Source organism: Phasianus colchicus, chromosome 2 (assembly GCF_987193195.1).
Source record: "Phasianus colchicus chromosome 2, bPhaCol1.hap1.1, whole genome shotgun sequence".
NCBI lineage: Eukaryota > Metazoa > Chordata > Aves > Galliformes > Phasianidae > Phasianus > Phasianus colchicus.
Window position 1 is genome coordinate 1,997,302 of NC_143437.1, and position 27,320 is coordinate 2,024,621.

The following is a 27,320-nucleotide window of genomic DNA, read 5'->3' on the forward strand; positions in this document are numbered from 1 at the left end:
AATCCCAGGGGTCGGCCTCGGGTCTCTCCTGAGGCTCTTTGCCACAAACTCCAAGTGGGACCTTTCTCTCCAGCAGCAGTGTAGAGGATGTTCTTTATACCCTGTCCTGTCCGTACTGGCCCTGGGGCCACAGCACGGGCTGTCTCCTGTTTAATCTGTTCAAAAGCTTGCTGCTGCTCAGGGCCCCATGTAAACTCATTCTTCATTCGCATCACATGATAAAGGGGGCTTACAATGAAGCTATAGTTTGGAACATGCATTCTTCAAAAGCTCGCTACGCCCAGAAAAGATTGTGTCTCTCTCTTGCCAATGGGTGGAGACATAGCAGTGATTTTGTTGATCACATCTGTCGGGATGTGACGACGGCCATCTTGCGACTTTATACCTAGGAACTGAATCTCCTGAGCAGGTCCTTTCACTTTGCTTCACTTAATAGCAAAACCAGCACGCAGAAGAATCTGGATTATTCGCTCTCCTTTTGTGAAGACGACTTCTGCTGTATCGCCCCACACAACGATATCATCAATGTACTGCAAGTGCTCAGGAGCACTGCCCTGTTCCAATGCAGTTTGGATCAACCCATGGCAAGTGGTCGGGCTGTGTTTCACCCCTGGGGCAAACGGTTCCAAGTATACTGAACACCCCTCCAGGTGAAAGCAAACTGTGGCCTACATTCTTTGGCCAAATGAATGGAAAAAAAAAGCGTTAGCAATGTCAATGGTGGCATACCGTTTGGCTGCTTTTGATTCCAGTTCATACTGGAGTTCTAACATGTCCGGCACAGCAGCACTCAGTGGGGGTGTGACTTCATTCAGGCCATGATAGTCCACCATCAGCCTCCATTCTCCACTGGCTTTACGCACTGGCCATATGGGGCTGTTAAAAGGCGAGTGAGTAGTGCTGAGAGTCACTCCCTGACTCTCTAGTTGACGAATCAACTTATGAATATGGAACAAGGAATCCCCGTTGGTGCGGTACTGCTGTCTGTGCACCCTTTTTGTAGCAAGGGGTACCTGTTACTCTTTTACCTGTAGCAACCCCACAACAGACGGATCTTCTGACAAGCCAGGCAAAACAGACAGCTGCTTAATGTTTGTGTCTACAGCAGCTATTCCAAAGGCCCATCGATACCCCTTAGGATCCTTGAAATGCCCCCTTCTGAGGTAATCAATACCAAGTATACATGGAGCCCCTGGACCAGTCACACTTTTGCCAGTTTGTACCAGTGAGGCTTATCTCGGCCTCCAAAACAGACAATACTTGAGAGTCCCCTTTCGCTCCAGAAATATGGATTGATTCTGTCCCTTCATGACTCGAGGGCATCAGAGTGCACTGTGCACCGGTATCCACCAGTGCCTTATATTTCAGTGGTTCTGATGGCCATCGAATCCACACAGTCCAATAAACTCTATTATCCCTTTCTCCCCCTGACTGAGGGCAGGGCCCCTCTATTCATTACCTGTGGTGACCGGAGCAACTGCACTGGTGGTTGATCTGCTTTGTAATTCTCTCACCCGTGCTCGTAGTACATGAGTAGCTTGGTCGTGCCACTTCCTCATGTCTTCTCCATGGTCATGTAAGTAACACCACAAGGCAAGTTGTGATGTAGGATTCCTTCCTGGAGCTGGAAAGCGTTTGCCTCTAACAGCTGAGATTTTTGATGGTATACATGAGAAGGAGGGTTCATCATCTTTACTAGTTGGATTCACATTAGTTTGATCAGCTCCTTCATTAGACTCTTGATTATCCTGATCTTCATCGAGCGTTTCTGATACTACTACAGGTTTGTCACGATTAATCAGTAAAGACACTTGCTCTTGCATTGCATTCAGTTGGTCCATTAATTGTGAGATGGCGGAAATGGAAGCATGAGTTGGAGGTAGCTGTTGTTCATAGCTTTGGAGCATAAGAATCAATTCAAAAACTAAGGGTCTTCTCTGTTGGTCCTGGTATCTGTCAAACGCTGCCATTAGTGTACTGGCGTATCTGTCTGTCTGTTGTTGTGAGTTTCTGCCATATTTCAGGCGTCGTCCTCACTCTCTCAGGGTTGTGGTCTTGGCGTGGGTGGTTAGGAACAAAGTTAGAGTCATACAACATTTCCACCACGGTTATTTCCCTCAAATACTGGATCCCCTGTTCAACTGTATCCTACCTTTTCATCACAGGCTTCAAGCTGTTTTTGAAGGGGTACCTTTCCTTCATGGCTATTAACACTCGTTCCCAGAGGGTGGCAGCCCCATCCAAACATCAATTCCTCTGTCAATAGCTGGATCTCTGGCAATGGCTCCTAGTTGGCAAGCTTCATTACCATCTAGAGACAAGCTACTGGCCCCACCATCCCAACAGCAAAGCAACCAGGAAACAAGAGTTTCATTTGGGCACCGTGTAAACTCCTCTCTTGAGCCTTGGATTTCAGTCATCTTCAGAGGCCGACGAGTAGTAACAGAGACTTCATCACTCTCTTCTGCATGTCTCTTAGCTTTTCCTTTTGCCTTTCCTGATGATGGTGGTTTTGAGGAGGGCCCCTGAACCTGGATCTTCCTCCACTCCTCCTCTGCATCTTCTTTTTTCCGTTCTAGACACAAGGACACTCATTTCCATTTCTTGCCTTCCACAGGGGCAACTGATAATGTTACTGGTATCTCCTGTAATTGATCAGATTTGACTTGGAGATTATCCCCCTTGGCTTGAACCTCAGCTCTGAAACAATCTCTCTCCAGAATAGTATTGTATAGGGCACTGTAACCACAAACCAAACCCCAAATAAGTTGTATCTCCTTAGAATTATGTAAGCCACACCGTCCCTGACTCAAATACTGGCTTAGTTTCTCGGGATCCCACAGGTGTTCAAGAGTGAAATCCCATGACATCGTGGGTCCCCATGCTTCTAAGATTTTTCCTAAACCTCTCCATATTCCCTGTCAGTCAGCATTCTCTAGTTTTGGAGGAGACTCCTTTCACTTACCATGCCTGTATAGGAATACATTCAGGGAGATTGATAACATGAACAGGGCTATGCCCACAAACATGAGCATTAACTCAGTATTTGGAAAACATCTGACAAATCAAGAGGAAAGCCTGGAAACTGGTCTGAACATCGTGTTGTTTGTAAAATTAGTTATTCCATTTGGGATGTAGTTGTTTGTAAAATCAGCCATTCCATCTGGGATGCAAATGTCAAAATTCATATTATACCACATTGCATATAGGTACCAATATAGGTACCATACAGGTGTCTCCATCAGTGCCCTTATGTGGTTATATATGAACACAATTCCACATTGTGGAATTGATGACATTGATGATTGGCCAGTAGGTCGCGAGTAGCACCATAGCTTTTAATCCCTTACACAGCACCCCCACGGTAAAGAGTGGATTCATCGCTGGTATCTGCTAAAAAGGGGTTAATGAATTGAAGCTAACAAGAGGAGGGGGAAAAAAAAAGAAAAAAGGCACTACCCAGACTAAGCAGTGCTCAAAGTTTACAAATATCCCAGAATACTGGCAGTACGCCTGGTCTTTCAAGGTCAAGTTTTCCAGCACAAAAACCTGAACTACTGATAATGCTCCCTAACGAAGCTCTCTAAGAGCAGAGAGAGAGATTTGTTCTAAAAGCTAAAAAGCAGTTATGCCCGCATTCTCCACCAAAATCTGTCACGGAGTTAACTAGATCAATCTATGCCCATGACAGGGGGCAGTAGGCCTCTGCCCCCCACCCCATCTGGCCCCACAAAATGGGAAGGAAGGAAGGGAGGAGAAAAAAAAAAACGAGCAGCAACAATCTATGGAGGAAAACTTATTTTACTGACTATGATATCGGAATACAAGATAACACAATATCATACAATCTAATTGGAATTGAGACTAATAAATCAAATAAGATAGGAGAGAGAGAGTTCCTGAGACTGAGTCAAACCTGAAAAGCTTGGAACGTCTAGGACAGCACCCTCCAGCACCCACTGCCAGGCAGTAAGAGACCGCCCCCCCCGGAAGGGTCAGATCCCATGACTTCTGTAATGTATAGGGATAGGTAGCTGGAATTAGAGCATTAACACTTTAATTCCAGTACACTACATGATGTTTTGATGCAGAGTACTGAAAACCAAAAATAAACATAAGACTACGACACCTTCATACCCTAGAAGCAGCTTATTACTTTTTACATTCTGTTGAGAAAAAGGAAGACCAGCAATGAATTTTCATTCTGGGCATTCTTCAACTCCATCTGCAACAGTAAATGGAGCCTGGGTTGTAACTAATTTCTTATCTTTATAAAAATGTGTAATATAATTTTGAGGTAAAGTTAGAATGAGGTGTGAGCAGTGATTGTTCCTATTGGAGGAGAAATGCTATAATGTTCTCTAAGTAAACTGAATTTAATTGACTACATTTTTATCAAGGCTTCTATTTCTTTAAACTGTTCTAGAGGAGTGGCAAAATACTCCCAGAAATTTGTAGACCAGTGTAATACTGCTTTAAATTATCCAGCATTAAATGTGAAATAATGTCTTTTTCAGTACTCACTAGCACTGCTACTTTTTTCCAACCTTATTTTTCATGTGTGATTACGGAGATCACTTTGTTCCTTTCACCTCCTGCTAGGAATGTGTAGCTCTACGTTTTCCTATGTAGACTTCTACTACCGTGTATCTATTTGCTCTTGAAAGAGAAACGTTTTTTTCCAGTGTGCTGGCTGAAGTGACTGGGCTAGTATGTATGAATTTAGAAAAATGTTACTTAGGTTAGCTAGCAGATACTTGCTTTGAACTCCGATGGCGTTTTCCATCAGTCTAGGTGATAAGTTTGTGCAACAATTGTAGACTGCTTTTTTATCATTACCTGTGAATGATACAGTAATAATATCAAAATGTCCACAAACTCAGTTCTCTGTTGAGTATATGGGTGAGACTCAACCTTTTTGGCAGCCATTGAAGCCTCTCAGTAGAACATACTTTGATAGAAGAATTTCATAATTTCATTCATCTTTGTTGTTTAGGGAAGTATGTATCAGTAACGTCTTAAACAAAAAGAGATTTTGTATTAAAACTGATTTAGGTTTAGTATGTACTTTCTACTCGCTTGAGTGCATTTATACTGTGTGAAACTGTCATGAAACAAAGGCAAATCATTGTAAACAACTCATTTTGTACCTGTACTAGAACTGCTTTTTGTGAAAAATCAATTTCAGAATGTGAACCAATAGCCACCGAATTTTCAAAAATAACATTATTGATAACAAAAGAGAGCTTCATTGAAGACAAAAGCAAATCAAGAGCATAAAAGTCTCATAGTGTAAGAAACTGCAGAAATGGATCAAAGATTTGACAGGAAGTTTAATGTGTACATAAGTAGAGGCTGACAGGAACATGCTGTGTGTGTCAAAGGTTCCAGTGATGGAAAACTGAAACATAGCGCTCACTGACCACAGCATGAGCCTTGACACACACTGTAAATAACCCAAAGATGTATGAGTGCATTAAGCAGTAGACTGGTGTATTAACAGCAGTAAATCCAGAACAGCCGAAATGCTTGGCATATCAGACTTCCCCTGATTAATATTTGTAACAGACTAATAAGAGTATTGCAGATCTTTCAAACTGTAGTTCTTGAAATCCCATCAGAGCTTTCTTTTCTCTTTTAGAGTTGCATATGTGGATACTGGGCTCACCACAATCAAGCTAAAAGCTGAAGACTCTCGTGATCGTCAACATCTGATCACTCTGAAGTTAAATGCGAAGGTGAATTTATATGGGGGAAAATACTTCAAGATTTCCATGAAAAAGATGGATTTTCTAATATGTAAGGATTTTAGAGAGTTGGTCTGATAGCATGTCTGTTGTGCAAAATAATCTGCTTTTTCGTGGGTTTTTTTTTTTTAGAAATTGTTTTGTAAAATGTGGAATTTTCAGACTTGAACTTCAATGAAAATTCCTGATACGTTATTGTTATCTGTAAGGATCTTACATGAGGTTGCACATCACATTAGAAACACTTTGATGCTGCAATTATTTTACCTTCTCACAGATAAAGCTATTTTAGAGACTTTCATATATTATCACTCAATCCAGAGACTAAGCATATAACAGGAATTGGAGGATGTTAGTTAGCTTCTGTGGCAAGACTTACTGTTTGAGCTGAGAAGATTTATGATAGAATTGACATTCTTAAACATTTAAAAAGCAAAACAACAACAACAAAAAACAAACCGTGGCATGTATAGAAGCAGCAAAGTTTTAATTCTTCCTAATACATAGAACTGCACTCAAACTGTAATACTTCTTTGTAGAATTTCTTGTTTTAAGACATGAATGTCTTACCAGAATCTATGAAGATCCAGGCTATGTGATGGTAATTGTATGGTCATAGCTGCTACTTTCAGAAAATCAACTTATGAGTAAAAGTGGATTTGGAAAGTATCCACTTTTGGTCCATCATCTGGAATAATAATCTTGAAGGAATAAGAACTGTACTGTGTGGGCACTGTACTGTGAATCTAAATTTCATCCTCAGAAACTTCCTATTTTCTTTAAAAAATAGAAATGCAGGAGTTTTTTGGTTTTATATAAGACAAAATTATTATTACCTTAAAGGACACAAAGAAGAATTGTCAGGGAATGGTAGTTATCAACATAGATTTTCAAAAAATAATAAAAGTGTTAAAGTGTTCTAAATATATATATGCATGTTTTTATACACACAATAATGAACAATTAATTAATTTGCTAGTCATTTGGTTGTTAAATACACTCATGGGGAAAAAAAAAATGCCAAGAGGTAAAATTGTGGGCTATGTAGTGTGCAAAAACCTGACTGTATTGGCATTGTTTATAAGGGAGCTGCTATCCGTGTACTTAGTGTGGCATTAGAAATGAAATGCATGCAGCCTGTTGCCCCTAAGCTTTTTCTTCAGCTTATGGAGATTGAAGTAGAGCACTTTTAACTGTAAAGCTCAAGCATCTGATAAAATTAGTCAAACAATGTTACACTTCTGCATTGGCTGGTTCTGTTTAACTCATCACTGTGCCATAATGGGAATCAAGATTACCCATTTGCTGTCCTTCTAAAAACTTGTGCTTTTCTTTATAGTAATGAAATGTGTGTGGTTGAGGCTCCTAATAGCAGAAGATAGAAGGTGCTTACCTTCTATCAACTGAAGGTGTGGTGTAATAAAAAGACTAGACTATCTAAATCGTCTGCTGTGAAAAGTAATCATCAAATTTTTCTTTTCAAGTAATTTTTGTGATGAAAGGATCAATTGTTTGTCCTTTTGAAACTGCCTGGCATTTAAACTTGCCAAAGAGAAAATTTATATGTGAAATGTTGCCGACACAGTGGTTTGATTTTCTTTTATATACATATATATATATGTATATATATTTGAGAAGACTGTATTTTTTAAGAGATTTCTTTTGGTAACATGCTTTAATTCAATTGTGCTTATTTTTGTTATGCTATTTATTTGATTGTGGTTAGTTTGAGAGTTAAACCTCTCCCCTGAGCATATGTTGCTGGCTCCTGTCTGTGTTCTGGCAGAGTGGTTGGTTCAGCCTTGTCCTTGCAGATACCATGCACTGAGATGAGCTAATAAGCATGCTGACAAAGATTTCAGGACGGAATACTTCCACAAGTGGTTTAGAAAATTATTCTTCATAAAGTTATAATGTGTATTCAAATAATCCTCTAAATATTCCTTTGCTACCATCCTTAATGGTTTGGATGTATTTTGAGGACTTTTCTGTAATGGTTTGTCAAATGTTTTCACTTATTCTTGGATTAATGTTCTTTGTATTAGGAATTGCTCTGTTAAAATGGTTGCTCTATAATCTAGGTTTATATAGTACATGGGAAACTTGGGGCAATCAAATTAAATCTGGAAGGATCGAGAGTAGCATGTCATGGTGTCTTTGTGCAATCCAGTGTTACACTATGTCGACTTGTGTAAATTATTAGGACTATCCTCATAAGAGGATGTATTGTTTAATGCTCAGATTACGTTTTGTGAAATAGTTTTCAGTTTAATTTGCCTGAAAATGCCTGATGCAGAAAATTTTTTCCACTCGCAATTTAATAAATGAGCTAGAAGGTTTCTGAAAGCCAAATATGTGTCTTTGCAAGGTATAAAACCAAATACATTAGGTTTTATTTTTCAGACTTCATGTTGTATTACATGAGAAACTCGTATATTTTAATTCTTGGAAGTGGGTTGGGTGCTTGCCATTTCAGATCCCAAGAACTCTAATAGCTACTGCAGTAATTTGCATGCCATGTAGTAAACAAGATGCTTTGACAGTAATTAAGTGAATGATTTGGCGAGGGTTATTGAAAATGCTTTTTCTAGATAACATCAGCTGCATGCTCAAAATACAGTATATAAATCTTTGCTCTAGCAATTGCTTAAATTCTTCTGAAAAGTAGGATTTTTAACGTACAGATCTGATTGTATATGATGCTGCTGATATACTGTGGGATAGCATTGTAAAATACTATCTCTTGCAGAATCACTCGTGTTACTTTATACAGGATTTCACCCTGTAAGGTTGAAAAAGCATTAAAGAGATAAGGTAATTTTTTTTTTAATAAAATGTTTGTAGGATCTGTTCGCAACCACTTGTTCAAAGGCAACATACAAAAGAATGCATAAACTGAATTTACTTACCAAGAAAATAAGCACCTAATTGGTTAATGCTGCTGACATTTAACTAGGGTAGTCCTAAAATGAATCCCTTACAGAAACTGATCTGTTTGTTTTAGGCAAGATTTTATGCATTGAAAACAAGTTTATTTTTATGCAAGCATTAAAGCATTTCATGAAAAATAATGCTAACACTACAGTAAAAGAAACTGTGACAGCTTCTGTGGGTATACTTTTCTAAACTGTAACTGCCTCCTGTCCAAATTAGTTGTTTGTTCTCTTGCTCTCTTGCAGTTTTTTAGCTTGTCTGCCTCCAGTTTGATAAAATAGTAAATCATACAATACTCAAGTCGTAGAAGTTGTCTTCAGGAAGTAGATATCTGACAGAAACTACAAGGAAAGACATACTAAAAAGTGCAAGTTTAGACAGATTTCTGTGAAATGCATAAATCCACTTCATTATTAAAATCAAGAAAGTGCAGAATGGTTGCTCTTGGGAAGCTACACTTTTTTTTTTTTTGCTCTTTTTACAAAGAACAATTGGGAACCAGTTCCTGTAGAATTACACTGTGTATGATGTAAAGGCACTCTAAAAAAAAATTACATTGATTTCTAGATGTCTGGTAAATGATGATATCTGTGTGGATGTTTATTATGAGTGCAGGATGGCTATGGGAAGCAGCATAGTTAAGCTTCACATCTCTGTCTTTAATTCAGGGAGGAAGTTGGGACCTTTTTCGTATGTCTCCTCAAGTAAGGTTTTCTGATATGTTTTCTTGTATTAGCAGTTTATGCAATACTAACACAACTTCTGTAATACCACTTGGTGTGGCACTGGCTGAATTGGAAATGTTGCATAGGACTAAAGGAGGCAACTTCTTGGGTGAATAAAATTTTGGATAGGTGTTAATTTGTAATGAAGTGAGTTTTTTCTTTCATTGCTTTATTTTTCAGAAAATACATTTTTCTCCACAGATCTCAGAGTGAGAAGCTGGGCTGCAGTGTTTTTACAAGTGTAATGAATGGTCAATGGCTGGAGTTAGCCTTTTTTATTAAAAAAAAACAGTCAATTTTTTACATATATTTTTCTTCCTAATTGATAGCTTTTAATCTTGGGGGCAGGTGGAAAGAATAGCTGTTAGTTTTAACTTTATCTTCGTGATTGCTTTGATTGTTTTAAGTTTCAAAACAAAAAGCACTTTCAATCTCAGCAAATATTCTAGTTCAATTGGAAATTAATCCTTGCCTCAGGAAAGTTTTTCTGTTTTGTTGTTTTTGTTTTAAACTTTTGTATCCACTACAGGCAATTGAGGAGCAAGGGTAATGCTTTTGTTCAGCAGATGCCATCAAGTTGCCAAGAAATATTTTCTATTTTTTTTATGTGATCTGTTTTTGAAGTTCTTTTTTAATTTGCCTATGTGAAGACTGAACACAGAAAGCTATGATCCTCCTGCCTTTTCTAAAACCTGATACATAAGAACACTTTACGTGTAGATTTCTTCTTTAAATGATAATTAGCATTTATAAGTATTTCTGAAAATGCCTTCCATATTTTTGCTTTGAGAGCCAAGTTCTCAAGATGCATGAAGTGCTTATATTTCATTATCGAATTTGGCAGCTGAATAGCAGTCTGACTTTAATCATATTAAAAAAAACCAGCATCAAAACCAGAACTATATGTATATATTTTTTCTCTCCCTCAGTATCCTACTGAACCACCGGACTGCATTGTGGATTTTCCTGTTCAGTTTGCCATTTCTTGGATGCCACAGGTAAACTCATGTACCTGTTATTTCTATTGTTCTCCTTTTTTTTTATAATTGAGACATATGAAGGTAGGTGGTAATGATGCACTGGACTTCATTTTTAACTCAATGTTAAAACTGTGTGCTTTTTACTTACAGGCCTGCTTCTGTGAATGTAAAATTGAACTTTGTATTCTTTATGAGATTGTTTTTAATGCTTTCCTTTCGTGTATGTATACTTTGTGTGTTGGTTGCTTTGCACTCACACTGCTTTTCTCTTAAGCTGTATGTACAGCTGGAACTTCAAGCCTTTAGAAATAGTAGGAAATGATGTGCACAGTAAGCTTTTATGTAGAGAAGCACCACCTTTGAAAGGTGGCAGCTATACCAAAAAATACAACAACCAAACAAAGACCACAGTTGCCTCAGTTTGTTATCCTGTATGATTTCCACAACATAATAAAACTTCATTTTTAACCAAAAGACCAAGAAAATACTTAACTCAAATTCTGTAATTTAACAGTTGTCAATGTAAGCTATTGTCTTTTAGTCTCTTGCTTTATTTCATGTCTCACTCTCTCTTAACGGAGCATGCGTCCTTGATTAAATGGATTTAGAAGTGAAAACTTTAGAAGCAAGTTAATGTGAATTATCTCTAGAAAATGGTTGAGATTTGATGTCATTTGATTCAAAAAAACAAATTTTGCACAAGTGACAGATAGCATTTCATTAGTCTAACTCCTGCAATGATTTCTGCCCTTCAAGAAAGCCTATTTTGACACTACTAAATTTGTGTAGGGGAAGTAACCAAATGATTGCATCAGAATGATTTTGAGATGAGCATGTGACTGCAGAACTCAAGGTTCTGTGCATCACCTTAGATCCAGTTTGAGAGCCTGAGGAAGTAATGTCAAGAATGAACCACTGCAAATAAAAACTGTGTTTATTTTCATGTGTAATTTTAGTTTTTGATTCCCTGGTACAATTTTGAACAATCTGAATAAGTACTGTTTTTCTCCTTAAATTTTACTAATATGTTACACTAATATTATAGGTAGGATTTCAAATGCTGTTTCTTACCTCTGGAATTATCTACAATTCTAATATTATTTTCTTAATTTTAATGTCATTGCAGTGCATGCTGCCTCAAATTAAAAGCATTTCAAATATCCTTGAGAGGTGTTGCAGCTCCAAGTGTACTCTTAGTAATTTTAAAGCTACCAGCTGGACTTATGTTTTAATATGATGTTCTTGAAAAACATAACAAAAGCGACCTGCTTTGACAAGTTAAAAGATGTGAGCAAATATATTAATATGACTCTACAGGAAAATAAAAATATAATCTTAAAAAATATGACACTCCAGTGCTTGGAATCTTAAACATCTTACAGTTAGAATTACCTATGGGTGGTTGAAAACACAAGCAATAGATGTATGTATGTGACCGAGGACTGCTTTGAAATCATAAGAGACTGGTTTCAGCTGCAGAGAATCTACTGTACTGTGGAGGCAAATAGCAACAACCTGTGCTTTCTGATGGGAGATGTGTACAGTCTTTTGTCAAAACTGATCTTCTGAGTGTGACGTGACCTTCTGGGGGAAAAAAAGAATGTACTAAATGTCTGTGTTGCTTACACTACTTAAATTTGTGCTTATTTTCAAAGTGCATTAAAACTCTTAAAGTGAGCATCTTGGTAGGGTAAGGGTTAAACTTAGATGAAACAACAACAGTAGCAGATTTTAGCAGGTTCTCAAGTGGTTAAAAATTTTGGAACCTAAGAGGGAAAGAGAACATGCTATACTTATGTACCAGTAAAATATTATGAAGTTTTAATGGAATTTAATATTTCTTGGTCATCTTTGATGTAAAAACTGACAAGGCTTAACTGACAAATTTGCAATCGTGATATTATAATATAAACTCTTGTGAAAGAAAATATAAATAGGTTTCTGGTAATTGATTTTGCTAATTTTTTTTTCCCCCTTGCTGTTGCCTATTTGGGGTTCTTTTCAGTGCTCATGGACTTTAAACTTGAGGGGTTGTTGGGTGGCTGGTTTGTTGGTTGTGAGTTTTTTTTTTTTTATTTGGTATAATAATAGACATGGCTTTATGGCATCCATATTAAAAATGGGTAATTTTCCTTATGGTCCCTGTCTTCCTGCTGGGTTGATAATGTTTTGATGTATTTTTCTTTTGCTCTGATGAGAGGTCTGCTGCTGCTGCTCTGACATATTCATTTGGATGAATAATTATAACTTGCACAATGTCAAGCTGAAGATGGTAGGGTTTTGTGCGTCATGACAAGCCTAGTAGCCAGTGCAGGTGTCTCACAGCATGATCAGCAACAGCCAGTGTATTCTGGCTCAGAGGAGACATTTTAGAGTAGTAAGAAATCAGCACCAAGGGCAATGCTGCTGCTGCCGCTACTGTTACAAGTGCCAAATAAATGCAGAGTGCTTCTCAATGACAAGTGCAAGAACATCTACTTATTTCAGTTATATTCTTTTTCTAAATTACCCAATAAATGTCCTGTCTACAGATTTTAGTATAAACTGTCAGCATGGTTCTGCAGTTTCAGTGCACTTGTATTCTGCTGCCCTCACATCGGGATATTGTTTCTATACTGACCATTGCCCACCTGGTTTGCTACATGAAGGTCAGGAGAGTGGAAATTAATGACTAATGAGGTCATGCAGCCAGCCAACAATGCAGTAATACAAAATTCAGAAAGTATAATGATATGAATGAGATTATTTGGTTATTTTAATGGAAACACAGTAAAACATGGCACAAATTTGGTTTTTCTTAGCAATGGAGCTTCACAGATAGATATATAGAAAGATTTGCTTTTTATGTATCTATCAATACAAAAAATAGAAATGGTTGACACTTCATACAGGTTTCAGTGTTGTGTCTGACTTTAGTTTGTGCAAGGAGGAAGAAAATTATTAAAGTTTGGTTTGTGTGAAATAAATAGTAGCCCCAAGAAATCTAAAGAATTGTAAATTACGTAGATAATACAGGTGAACCATTGCCAGCCAGCAACTGCTCGCTTTATTAAATGGTTCTTTATCTGGGAGTACATAAAAGGCAGATAGCAACATCCATAGCTTAGTCTACTTTACCTTTTCAGTTAAGAAGGCTTTGTGGTTCTTCTAATTTTACTGTATTTCTAAGAGTCAGCAAATATTATGTTTGAAAGAATTGGCATGAGGACTGGTGATGGGATGGAGATGACAGTGTAGAGAGTAGAAATAGGAACAAATTTTGCAGAACTACTTGGGACTCTTCCTAGGTAGAAGACTAATTGTTAGGGTGAGGCTGGTCAGGGGAGAGGCAGAAAACTCAAAGCTTAGGAGTAACAGGAGCAGCAATAGAATGTGTTCCTCTCCAGATAGGTCCAGAATATCACTGGTATATCTGATAGGTCCAGATTTTCACTGACCAGAATAAGCAATTCATCTCCTGTCAATGTCTGAAATGAATGGAGGATGCCTACAGTCTGATATCACAAAAGGTAAAAATGGGGTCAGATTTCTAAAACTGATGGGGAGTTTTGTGGCAGTCACATGAAGGTGATACACCTTCATCTGTTGTCTTGTAAAATAACGAATTTAACCCAGTCTCTATAAATACCTATTTTCAGAAGTTCAGATCACAGAATCACGTCCTTCCAAATCAGGAACCGTTCAGTCCTAAGGATGTGTAGGTATGTGTTACATGAGCATGTATCAGACTTCTGTCTGACAGAGCCTGGAAGAATTAGTGTGGTGAGGTTGGATATATGCTTTGTTGAGAGAGAACTGACAGTGCTGAATCACACTGCATTTTCATACGCCATCACTAATTGTATTCTTTGCTTTCTACACTCACAATCTGAACTATGAAAAATCTGAAAGATGCTGACTGTGTAGAAAAAGAAATAGCATGTGATCCAGTTAGAAAAGACTGCAATGTCCACTTGTACAACAAACTGCATCCAGGTTTCACAGCAGGATTTCTGAACCTCTGTTAGCTATTAATTAGCTTCCCATACTAGCCATAGACTCAGTGGCCTCTGTACTTATAAATAATATGTAGGGCCTATTTTAAACATAAAATTATCTTTTTTGTTTTAAGCTGTTGTGAAAGATTCCTTTATATTTTTATAATGTATGTTTTGCCTGATGGGCATGGAAACCTAATAATTACAGAGGGTGGAGTAAAACCAGATTGGTTTTGCTAGTGATTTTTAGAATCATTTGGGCAGCCAACAGTGATTTTGTGAATGGTGTCTTGTTTGTTTTTTTTTAAAGAATATTTGACTTATTTCATTAAAATTCTAGTGTGCTTATAAAGAGGTTACTGAGAAACAGAGTTTGCACTTTGTGGTGTTGTTAACAGCTATCTTGGTGTAGCACAGACAAAAAAAAAAAAAGCATGATAATCTTTTTGGTTATTGCCCAGTGCTTTTCTGAAATTAGTTGGTTAATCAACTAAAAAGGAGTGTTACAGTTCTCATGGTTTGCATGACAAGCGTGTGATGTATTTAAATACCTATAGATGCATTTATGTATATAGCAGGAGACAGCTGGCAACATCAATGAAGCATGCAAATAAGATCAAATGAACAGTGCATTTAAGAAAAGATTTAACTACCTTTTTAAGGAACATCATTGAAAAATTACAATTAGTATTAAAATTAATTGGATTTTAAAACTTATCTGTGGGTTATAATCCCTTGATGTTTCTTTTTTCTAGTGAAACCCTTTGAATTCCCAGAAGATAAAGATAAAAATGATTATTAGAGGATTTATCTGTATGTGATATAGAAAAATGTAAAAAATCAAAATGGAAAGCAACTGTTGCAAGTACCAGAAAATTATGCTATTAATTTAAGTGTCATCAGAGCACAAAAGATCACATTTCAGGACTGTGTGAAAATTATTAAAATACTGGAAATAATAGTACTTAAGATGAAGATATTATACTCTAAGATGTGGTTAAGTGACTGACACTATTATATCACTTCAGGTATTATAAAAGTAACAAAATGCTTTTAAAGATAATAAGCGTTACGTTTTGAGATTGGCAGTATTCACACTTTTCTGCTTAAGTGCTTTCCTACTTTAATTTAATAACAGCAGGAAAAAATGTAGCATTTTATTTCGAAGCTGCACTGTTTCTTTCTGGAATATGTGTGCATAAAATATGAGAACTTGTTATATTAAAAAAAAAACCCATTTTTTCATCTCAGAAATATATATATATATATAATTTCTACTTTTTGTTCTGGTGAAAGAGCATAATTACTAAAAGATTAAAGGAGAGTGTTGCATGCATGCTTTGTGTTATTTGTAGAAAAACACCTCTTTAGAACATAGTATTTAATTTGCTTTTTCTTTTTCACACCCAGAACTTGTTTGGCTCCTGGGCCAAAGTATATCTGAAATGTGACCCTTGTCACATCTTTTTAATTTTCCATCTCTTTATTGTAGTTGAAGAAGCCCTTGTCAATGTTCTCCTGTCGTTCCTTGTTTTTACTCATGCATTTGATTTTTCAGTTGTTTTGTGTGAATAATTTCAAGGTAGTCCTTCAGTATTCCCAAATCCTGGCCTCATATGTCCACATGAAGCCACGTTTGGAGTGCTTGTTATTCTCCTCTGGGCTCTGTTCGTGGCACTCCGAGCTTCTCTACTCATTCCATCTTATATCAGACTCAAGTTTACTTTGGATCAAAGCGTGGATGGATTTTACTCCTGCTTTCTATTGCATTCTTCACCTCTTTTTTTGGCTCCCTGAATTCATCTTTGTATTTTGTACCCTTTGGCATCTGCATTTTGAAAGCTTGACTCCTAAGTATTTTCTCTATTTTGAAAATTTCCTCTAGAAGAATTACATCTGTTTTGCTCAGTGATATTTAAAAGGCTTCTTTTGCATTGCTGTTCTCTATATTGTCCTGTATAATGTCTATTTTTTTTATTCTGCCTTTTCCACTCTCAAATACTGAAATCTTTTGAGTGTAATCCTCTGAATATTGTATGGTTTCTCTTTCTCTTACAGTATTTGCATGGTTTGAAATACAATGTTATGTCCCTGGTTTTATGCTGCTTAATTTTGAGACTGTTATAACATTGTTTAGCCACATATCATAGCTTTTTTAAAATCTACCCTGGAGTTGTCACCAGTTTTCACAGCAGTTTCCTAAAGAAAAAAAAAAAAAAAAAAGAGTATGAAACAATATCAAATCAGTTATGTTGTATACTTATCACAATGTGCTAGAAGTACCAAGATTAGAGAAATCGTAATGAAGATAGTTGTCTACTTTGTGTTGCTTCAATTAAAAAAAAAAAAGTGTTATATAAGGTCCAGCATTTTTTTGCTACCATACTCTTAGTGGATGCATGCTAGATTTTAATGCTTCTTAAATTACAGCAGTTGTTTTTTTTAAATATTCTATATTGCTATAGGTAGAAACCACATAAAATCTTTATATTTCTTTTTCTCCCAGGACTCCTTAGTAGACATCCATAATCAGTTCCTGGCAGCATTAGAATCGCTGAAAGAGTTCTGGGACACCATGGATGAAATTGATGGGAAGACGTGGGTACTGGAGCCAGAGAATCCAGCCAGGTGTGCTACATCAAGAAGGATCGCCATAGGTACACAAAGACTGGAAGGAATGCATGAGTTCTAGAAGTAAACTCAGCACGCTTTTTTATTCTCCGTTTATCTGGTCAGGTGGTGTTTTTTTGAATCAAGAAAAAGAAGGTTAGGACTTAAAAACAGTAAAACACAACTCTTACTTTGTATTAAAAACAAACTTCCACTGAGCACTACGCCTCTTTATGAAATCGTTAGAAGCTCGCTATGTTTAATACAAAATTCAAGTTTCATTTCCACATTACTGCGCATAACTTTTAAGAATAAAGAGAACTTGCATGACAGCTCTAGAAAATCAGTGTTCGTAGAACAGAGCTTAGAAGAATCCCTGATCTTGTTCACAAATTCCAGTTTTTCAGTAGACTATTGTTTTAGATTGTTCCTGTCCTGGAAGAATGAAAGGAGAATTAGTATAGTCCAAAGAGGGAAAAGGAGGTTGAAGAGGCAGGAGGAAAGGACAAAGAAAGGAGGAGAGGAAATTTGAGGCATACAATGTTAACAATCTGAAAAAAGTACCTTAATTCATATGCTGACATGTGGCACTTCAAGGTCTTAGTGTATATAGAGAGTAAGGAGTCTTGTACTTGCAAAGGAGAAACTTACCAAAGTCTTAGGTTAGGAATACAGGTGAAAATGTTATCTTTGAAAAGATTTCTGATTTTCAGCTTAAATCCAAAATGCCAATTGCATATTGTAGAAATCTGAGAACATGCAATGGACCAAAGTAGACCTAAGTTGTCCGTGAAAGTTGCAGAGCGGGGAAGGAATGCTGCTGGTGGGGTGCTGAGGCAGCTCCTTCATTGGGGGTGATGGGAGGGACACGGAGGGGCGGGGAGGGACTGAGAAGGTCAACAGCTGGTTAGAAAGCAGTGGATTGGATAATACATTTTTGGTGTCAGACTGGCTTTATCTTGGTTGTACCACTGTACTGATAAAGACCAATGAAAAGGAAGGGAAAGCTTCAAAAAGTTCAGATCAGCGGAGGGCAATGTATGCCTTTAGGCTTTTGTTTTCAGTTATAGACAATCTTCATTTAAGACTAGATTTCGATTTAATTCATTCCAATTTATTCAAGAAGGTCAAGCCTAATATACCTGTTAATTAGGAAAAAAAGAAGTTGGATTTCACTTATTTGTGCTTAGAGGAGAATGTGCTGCAAGGTTCTTAACCTGGATCCACAACATTTTTGAGCAAATCCTTTGGGGTTCTTAGGGTATCATATAATGGGAAATATTTGCTGTTTGAGAAATATGCTGTGGCTTGCTCAGTCCAGGAGTATGCTGTTGAGGGGTTGTATGCTGTTGATACATTTTTTTTGTCCTTTTGGACATCAAAAGATGAAGCAGAACTGATGATTAAATCTCTTCTGCCTTTAGAATTTCACTAAGATTTTAAATTGATTATACCATTAGCTTTAATTCGATTATTCAGAAGTCTAAGCATTAAGGTTAAGACTATTCTCAGAGAAATGCAAGATGTAACTTTTTTAGTAAGTTGCTATTTTTAATTACAGTCCATTGAAATAGAATGTTTTGTACCAACTTTCCAATTATCTGGAGCAATTAAAAGCAGTCTGAATTCATTAATTTATAACTGTTTTCTAAGTTAATGTTTCTGTTTTCAAGTAGCTGATTGCAAAGAAAAGCTTCACCTATGTCTGATTTTCCCTGTAGGGAGCAATGTTTCTGTGAACATAGAGGTAGATCCCAGGCATCCAAAGATGCTCCCTGAGTGTTACTTCCTTGGAGCAGATCATGGTAAGGCAGCAGAAAGACAACATTTGTTTCTCTTCTAGAATCTGCTCTCTGGTGAGCAGGCACCAGAGTAAGCTATGTCAGGCTCCTGGGTAAACACTAAGTAGAGCCAGGAACTAGGCTGTGTGTACAGGAGGGTTTGATACAGACACTGTTTTTTAACAGCATACATCTGCAGCATGCTGTTTTGCTGAGTGACATTTTTTCCTAGTGCTTTCCTAACACAGCTTATGTCCTATAGATGATTATGAAGTTTTATTTATGTTTTATTACTATTTTCTTTATATAAATAAGTTAATAATCTACTGCGTATGTCCTAGTGGTGTTTGGAAGTCTTTAAGTCTTTCACTCTGCTTTGCACAGCTTTTTTGCCAACTTCTTAAGGAAAATAAATCAGATATTTATCAGTATGGTGTTTTAAATGCTAGCATAATCATAATCAGTTTCTAAAACTGAGGGCAATCATTGAGTTAGTTGCCTTAATTAATTTAAAAAAAAATACCACCAAAAAAATGATCACCAACAAATATTGACTCGCCCTTTGTTGCTGAAATAGAAGGGGTAGAACTGGACAAGTGATAGAAGGGGATCATAAGGATATTATAACTATGTGTTGTATATTGTTTGCAGTGGTTAACCCTTTGAGAACTAAGCTGAACAGCAACATGCACTTGTGGTAAGCACCTTTAATGATACAGGTTTGAAACTAGAATGGTATTTGCTGTTCTTAGCATTTACTTTTTTCTCCCTTTCTCCGGTTTGCAGGGATCCAGAAATTAGTTTATTACAAAACTTGAAAGACCTCTTAGAAATTGATTTTCCATCTCGTGCCGTGTTAGAAAAAAGTGTAAGTTGTTTTTTGTTAATGATCAGTTGTTATTTCTGAATAAGTAAAATCTAAACGGTCATTTTATAACTGCCAGGAAAAGTAAGAGACTTAGAAGAGTGGTAATTGGAGTAATATATTGTCATAAGGACTTCTGAACTTCAAGCAACAATTGTCAGTACTTGTTAACCTTTGATGTGAGGTGCACACTTTGCTGTGGCCTTCATAGCAGCAGGACAATTAATAATAGGTTTCACTATTAAAAGGGAAAGAGGAAGTTCCAGAGGAGTTAATGAGATGTGGAAAATCCAAACATTCTGTTATGGATGTTGATGACTTACGTTCTAATTAGGTAGAGCTGCTTACAGGGGACAAGAGGCCATCCAAATACTGGTGCATTTCAAATAAACTTGGAATTAATTTCTGACAATGCTGTAACACTGGATTACCAGCTTGGCTTTCACTCGTGAAAATTTTTAAATTAATATCTGACTGCAAGGTCTTGTTTCTGATATCTAAATGTAATGACAAATCATTGTGTTTGAAAAAGAAACTGTGGGGCCCGAGTATGAAAATGCTTGTCAAACTAGATGTAATGCAGTGAGAGGATGAAATGTAACCTAGCAGTCCTGTGCATCTGGCAACTGCTCTCACTGTTAATATCATAATATAAAAAATACATGCTGAAGGCAGAAATGTTTAGTAATTCTAAATAAGAAGTGGTGCAAAACAAAAAACAAATAGATGAAAATGTTTCTCTTTCTCAGCCCTTTTTCTTCCTCTTGAACCTAAACTAGTGTGTTTTCAGGATTTTACTAAGGACTGTGGAATCTGCTATGCCTATCGCCTCAATGGCACCACGCCAGATCAAGTGTGCGATGAGCCCCGATGCGGACAACCTTTTCATCAGGCTTGCCTGTATGAGGTACACTAATTAATGGGACAAACTTGCTTGTTAACTGACTGGCAAGTCATAAAAAATAAGCATTGCACACCTACAATTTCAGATGAAGCAAAATCCTATAAGGGTTGCTAGAAAAACCACTGTGATTTGAACACTCTTGTGTAAAACAAGCTCAGTGTGGAAGTGAACCTTCCTCACTGTGTGGTTATACAGACTGACCTGACATGCACCGTGTCAGATGTATCCCAGACAAACTAAGTTTACAAAACTCTGTTAAGGGATGTGTTTTAAATTTAAGTAAATTAAAATCTACATTTGTTTCATATCATTTGTGTTGCAGTGGCTACAAGGTCTTCCTTCCAGCAGACAGAGCTTTAATGTCATCTTTGGTGAATGTCCATATTGTAACAAGGTAAGGAAGTGTGATGAAAATGGGAGTTGGAATGAAGTAGTGTAGTTACTTTGCTATAGTTTTTTGCCTTTATCTCAGTCTTCTGTTGAACAGCAGTTGCAGCTTTTATCTCCCCTTTACCCAGCAGGATAAAGAGAGGAAAAAAGTTTGCATTTAATGCATCAGTACTTAACTATGCTGTTTCAGAAAATCCTTAAAGATGTTGTTATAACTTCTATATCAACATACTAGTGTTAAAAATAACTAAATTCCATGCTGCAATCTTTCATGATTTTTTTTTAATTTGTCTGTAACAAAGAACTCATTTCTGAAAAAAAATCCCCAAATTCATGGTACAGAACAACCCCCAACAGTACTTTAGTACATACACAGAACTCTTCAGTGCAGACGGTGAAGGTTTAGAAGAACCTGCTTTTAAAGGGTATGTATTTACAGTTTTATTTTACAAAATTATTTTCTAAGCCACTGACACTGAAATCTTCCATGAAGAAACCTTGAGAAAAACACCACGATGGGAATGCTGATGCACTTATACTGAAGACAACGAAATGGCAATGTCAAAGAAAATACAAGGAAAGTAATATCAGAAACAAAAGTACAAGTATAGCTATACTGTAGTGGTATCTTTCTTCAGTAAATGCAAGCCTAAATATAGTGGATACAGAAAGACCAGGTTCTTGCAGAGACAGTGGATGACTTGTAGTTAAAAGCTGATCTAGTTTCCTTCTGGATTCCAAGAATGATGCGTGGGGGCTGAGTGGTGGTAATTCTCTTCCTGTGTCTTTCTGCAGGGGGACAAAAAAAAACCAGTAATAACAACCTTAGTATTTATACGAGTGAGATTTGAAGCATTAAAAATAAAAATCAACAAGCAAAGAAAGATAACATCTAGGTATTTAAGCTATCTAAGAGAAAGCAACACAATTCTGACCAAATCTTAACTCTTGAATTTGCAGATGTTTATTAAGTGCATAACTACAGGTTTGATTAAGCACCCTTTAAAGATTTTGTCTATTCCTGAACAGCTGAAATTCTTGTGTATCTTCAACTCTTTTTGCCAGATGTTTAATATATTAAAGTCTTTACAGTATTTTTGTGAATAAAGCCTGGAAAATAATCTGAAGTTTGATGTAGTGCTTTAACTTGTGTAACTCTTTGCATTTTACAGTGTGGCTGCCTTCTGATTTATCACACACAGCACAAATATGCATCATGTTCATCTTTCTAGCTGGACAGGGCAGCTGGTTCTTTAGGTCTGTAGCAGCAGTGGGATCCTTAGCATACTCTTTTGGTCTACATCTCTGAAATGAATCCCCAAACCGCTATCATTTTGTTTCTCAAATAAACAAAAATTCAAAATTCATGCAAAGTGTATTTTTCATCATCCCTTTAGAAAAATTCACATATATTCACAATATGTAATTTTAGTAGAAATTTCATGTCTTCATTATCGGCTGCCTTATTTCTCTCCCGGTGACAGGCATGTCTGTTTTTACCTTTAATGAAAAGCTGCGCCCCATCTGATAGATAACCATGATGTCCAACAAAAAGTAGCTTTTTTTCATTGTTTTTTATTACTTCCATATTCTTTTTTAGACATTATTTCTGCCTTCCACCCTCTCTGTTTGCCAGATGTCCTGTCTCTCACAACCATCCTACTCTTTTTGTCCTACTCCTCTCACTCCAGCGCTCCCCTTGTGACACAGAACTGTTTCTCCTTTTTGTTTATATCTAACAGCTTTCTAACAGTACCATACAAAGCAGACCCACTTCTTTCTTCTCTTTTTGTCATTGTCCCAGCCATATGATGTTTTTCTGAACGTACTTCTCTTAGAAGATAAACCATGGAGACAGAACTTCTCCTCCGAGCTCTGTATTCAGACCTTTAACTGCATCATCTCTGACTATGAACAGCAGCAGCATGACCATTCTCTCTAAGCGCTGAAGTTGGAGTGAGGTGCCTGCAGTTACTCCAGGCAGCTGTCTGACTGAAGGGTTTGGAATTGCTCTCTGGAGAACACTTGACAGACAGACTCTCATCACTAGTTCCTGAATTAGCCACTGTTTTCCCCCTCCCCCACCCTGGTACATGAACCATCCTTCTGAAGTTTAGTAACCTCACTACTATGAAATACAGCTTTCTGTACCCATCTCCTAAATTACATGGAAGAAATTAAAAGGAACTGTGCAATATGAAACTAAGGCAATCCTGCCATTTTTTTTTCCCATTTCTAGTTCCTCACTTGAATGTCTTAATTTGTTATCTGACATGCACTTTAACTCTTCCCTTTAATGCACTAAGTTCAGTGAGAGCTACAAAACCATTCTGTATAGATGCAGCACTGTTACATTGCAACAGTGGCTTCTCTTTTAGAATGGTTAAATCAAAACAAATGTATAATCCAAATATGAGACTGGTGATCAGTTCCAGTTGTTTAAAATGTACTTCTCCTTTCTTCCCACAAAGAGGAGGGAAACACAAACCTCCCATGTCAAGATCCACAGTCCAGTTGTTTAGATGAGCAGGGGATGTTATGAGGATACCAGTGGTTTCTCTTACCCCCCCAATGTCATGACAGAAAACTGAATGTGTCTCTCCTTCCTTATCTGCTTCTTTTTTAACAACTGAAAGTTGCCTTCATACGAAACGCACAGGAGGAACAGAGATTGGGTGGGCACGTTTTTTATTTGCTAATATTTTTAAAATTTTCCATCTGAGGATTATGAAGTCGCACTCCAAGTCTTCAGGGAAAAAGTTTGATTGTGTCAGAAATCCGGAGACCTTTCAGAGTCTGACTACTTTGCTACCAGCCAAGACATCTCCAAACATCGTTCTGCTCACCACTTTACTGCCTGATGCTCTTAGGTACCGCTGCGCTTTTTCTGCTTCACTCTCCTAGCTTGTACTGCAGTCTCCAGGCAGCGATCAGCAGACTGCCAGAAGCAAATAATTTTGGATTAATAATAAAGCTATCTTTAAAGCTGCATTTTTGTGCTTATTCAATATTGTCCTTATGTTTTTTTCTATGTGAAGGAGATAAATAGGGATGAATTTGTTAAAGGACAGAGGATGCTTGCTAAGTTGGAATGTTAGTAAAACCTAGATCTGGATGGTTGAAGACTAAGACAGAACATATTCATTCAACCTATTAATGTAGTAGTTACCAGTAAGTGAGATTAATTAGTTAACTTCTCAGATCCTCAGATTAAGAAGTCAGAATTTAAGAACTCTATTAAGAGTGCTATTAGCTTCTCCCCAAAAAACCCAATAAGGGCCACAGAAGGAGACGATTGTTTTTTCCCAGCACTTTTATCTATTGGGGAGCACACTGGGACAGTGCTTTACTATCAAACTATATACAACAAAGGTTAATTTGGAGCTGTATGAAACCATATGCAAACCTTTTAGTGTTTGTGTTAATGTTAGTCATTTGTGTTAATTTTGAGTTTTTGTACTGCTGTTAGTTTTTTTGAAACTCATTTTTTGCAGAGCTCATCTTTCTTTCCCTGTGTGCCATGCCTGCTCTAAGTTAACACCAAAATCCTCACCTTTTGTGGGTCAGTCTCCTGAATGGTGCTGTTCAGTTTCATTGGCTTCTCTTCAGCATGGGATTTCCTGTGCGTTATCTGAGCTTGGGGCCTGCTTGGGTACTTAAAGGCATCCTCTTTCATCTTCTGCTTCTGTTTCACTGGGTTTGGTGAAGGCTTTGGCAAGTGAACCTGTTGACGTACAGTAATTCTGTATGCTAAAGAAAAAACCAGCAGGCTTCACAATTAGAGGTACTATTCCAGTATTCTACCTAACAGGTTTGAGACAGGTAGTGTGCCTATTTTGTTCTTCTTACCTGGGTACAACATACAAAGTTGCAAGTTTCCAGTAATGCAAGCCAATAAGTGTCTGCCCACTTCTGGTGTTCATGACTCAGTGCTTGACTTTTTTCAAGCACTCATCTACTCTTGGCCCTTCCCAAAAGATGACCAGCAAGCTAAGAGAGTGACCTCCCAGGAGATACCATGCATTACTGCAGTGCCAAAATCCTCACCTGCTGAGGCTCTGTTTGGGGAAGTGTCTGGTTTAAGTTACTTGGCTTTTCTTCATCTTGGAGCAGTCTACCCCTTGCTCGAGTCCAGGCCCTGTTTTGACAGATGTTTTCCTCACTTTCCATTTTCTTTTGCTTCTGTTGAGCTGGTTTTGGCATAGGCTTTGGTAAGCGAACCTGTTGATGAACAGTCAGCAGTTTTGTACAGTAAAAAAATGCCTCAGTATTTTAAAAAGAAAAAAATTTTAGCTTCAGTGTTGAGAACACAGAATGAGTGTAAGCTTTAGTCTTTCTAAATAATTCTTTTCAGCATTTTAATTACCAATAAATGCCATTTTCAAGCAGTATGAAGTTAGAGCTATGCTGTATTTGGGAAGTATGCTACAAACTATACCTGAGTTATACCTTTCAAGATATTTATTAATCACCTTTATTGGGAATAAGGCCACTAAGTCACTGTTTGTATCATTAAGTAGAGCTGAGAGCATTTCACACTGGTGGAGTGAGTTAGATGGACAGCTGAAAGATAGGAAGTCTTCCAACTCAAGTAATCGAATTTAAAAAGTGAAGTCTTACATTTTAGAAGAATGTAACTGGGATTACATGGTGAATAGTTGCACTGAGTTCATACAAGTTTCTCCTAGTGCTAATCTAAGCACCACGTATCAAATGATGTCTGTTTTTGGCTTTTTTAACTTGGAAGACAAACGTAGCCAAAACACAGGCTGTATGCCACATGCCTTTGGTACTTCTGGCACCCTAATAACTCTGTAACTGCAATGTTTGCATATGGTCCTATGTGCAGCAGCTGTGTCTCAATATAGAAGCTAGAAAAGAAGTAATGTGCTTCTTTTGCATACTGCAAACTAAATACATATAGGAGATAGAATTTGCACAAGCTAAATACTGTTGGAAGTGCCAGTAAGCACTTCCTATAGTTTAATCCAAAACACCTTTAAGGAACAGATCTACAGATCTGTGAAAATCATTGTTTAGAAACATAAAGGTGTATTTGTTCTGAATAACTGAAGCCAGTTTCAAGCAGTCTACCTCAGGACATAATGCTGTCAGTAGCCTTGAGAAACCTCATTATATAAGCAAGGCTCAGTGCCACCCTGACACTTCTCTCAGTTTGGAGGTCCAAGCTGTTTTCTCTGCATCACAGCACCATAGTGCATCATGCAGGAACTGCTAATCCTGCTGACAGCTACGTCTGCTGTCTTCACAACGTACACGTACTTCAAATGACTAAATCACTTTCAGCACAGGACTTACAGCACTCAGGAAAATATTTGTTGTATGCCTAAAAATTACACTATTCCATACTAATAACGTGACAAGTTGGTATTAATGTAATCATTTTCCAACATGAAACTTACAACATCTAACAAGTAGTCAGCTGGCCTTACATACTTCACTTGGCCCTAATTCTGGCATTTTCAGCGTAGGTGAGAAAGCTGAGAATATTTATCCAGTGCCAAAAACTGTTGTAAACAAATTTGAGGATTAACCTAATTAATGTTATATCATCTGTTCAATGTGCAACTGAAACAAAGAACATGGATATAACTACTGTTACACTTTTAATGTCATCTCAAGATTAAATTAATGTGCAATACGGGGAGCTAAACCTTAAAATTCAGATTCTATAGAAATTCCTTTTCACATCATCTTCGAGGACAGCTTTTGTTACAAGACCTCCTCAGTGACAGCATTGGATGTTTACTGGCCTTCAGATGGGAATTAACCCAAGTTCACCTCTTTCCTGTATAAAAGTACAGCAGGTAGATGTAGACAAGGCAGCTAGATTCAGTTTCTGCTTCTCAGAAGTGAGGAATCAGGCCTGTTTGTAGTGGCTCCCTCCATCTTTAAATTGTTTGTTTAATGGGAGAAGTAGATGGAGAAAAAAGGGGAGGTAGGAAGAGAACGCAGAGGTGTGAATGAAAGGAGTCAGAGCCAGGGTAAGCATGAGGAGCTGCAAAGGGAAAGTAAGTGCCTGCCTGCCACCGTGCTGCCAGGACTCCAGCACCAAACTGCACTTGGCCCTCAGCCTGAACACTGGATTGTCTAAGAACAGCAGCAAAACCAGAGAAGGTCTGGTTACCTGCCCTCTACTTGTAATTATGTGGCCCTTAAGCATTCATCTTATTCCAAAAAGCAAGGCAGTCAACGTCAGAAGTTTCTCTGAAGATATGACAGTGGGTGCTAGGATCTACCTTGTTGGCCACAAGAAACAAACATCCCTAAGCCAACAGCACGAGAGTGCTAATAAGTGATACATCCCATCCATGGGTTTTGAAGTAGGGTTATACCCTCGCAAACAGCAGGTGCTGCAGTGACTTTTACAGTCCAGAAGTTTTACC

At 37.5% G+C, this 27,320-nt stretch overlaps 2 protein-coding genes across 13 annotated transcripts in view; one reads left to right on the forward strand and one right to left on the reverse strand.

Annotated features, from left to right (window-relative positions):
• Nucleotides 1-23,116, forward strand: part of FANCL (FA complementation group L) — a 35,746-nt gene extending 12,630 nt beyond the window's left edge. The window contains exons 6-14 of one of the 5 annotated variants that reach the window (XM_090134514.1): nt 5,642-5,738; nt 10,336-10,404; nt 16,870-17,020; nt 18,695-18,778; nt 19,406-19,451; nt 19,541-19,622; nt 20,410-20,526; nt 20,846-20,917; nt 22,718-23,114. In XM_090134514.1, the coding sequence (XP_089990640.1) occupies nt 5,642-5,738; nt 10,336-10,404; nt 16,870-17,020; nt 18,695-18,778; nt 19,406-19,451; nt 19,541-19,622; nt 20,410-20,526; nt 20,846-20,917; nt 22,718-22,855 (856 nt within the window). In that variant the 3' untranslated portion in view covers nt 22,856-23,114. Of the gene's footprint in view, nt 1-5,641; nt 5,739-10,335; nt 10,405-16,869; nt 17,021-18,694; nt 18,779-19,405; nt 19,452-19,540; nt 19,623-20,398; nt 20,527-20,845; nt 20,918-21,379; nt 21,491-22,717 lie in introns of those variants that run through there. The other 4 variants (XM_090134515.1, XM_090134516.1, XM_031597896.2 and 1 more) reach the window with 4 other exon arrangements.
• Nucleotides 21,475-27,320, reverse strand: part of VRK2 (VRK serine/threonine kinase 2) — a 45,576-nt gene continuing 39,730 nt past the window's right edge. For 6 of the 8 annotated variants that reach the window (XM_031597891.2, XM_090134512.1, XM_090134511.1 and 3 more), the window contains 3 exons: nt 24,961-25,134; nt 24,467-24,637; nt 21,475-21,702 (listed from right to left, as the gene is read on the reverse strand). In XM_031597891.2, the coding sequence (XP_031453751.2) occupies nt 21,475-21,702; nt 24,467-24,637; nt 24,961-25,134 (573 nt within the window). Of the gene's footprint in view, nt 21,703-23,759; nt 23,852-24,466; nt 24,638-24,960; nt 25,135-27,320 lie in introns of all 8 variants that reach the window. The other 2 variants (XM_031597893.2, XM_031597894.2) reach the window with 2 other exon arrangements.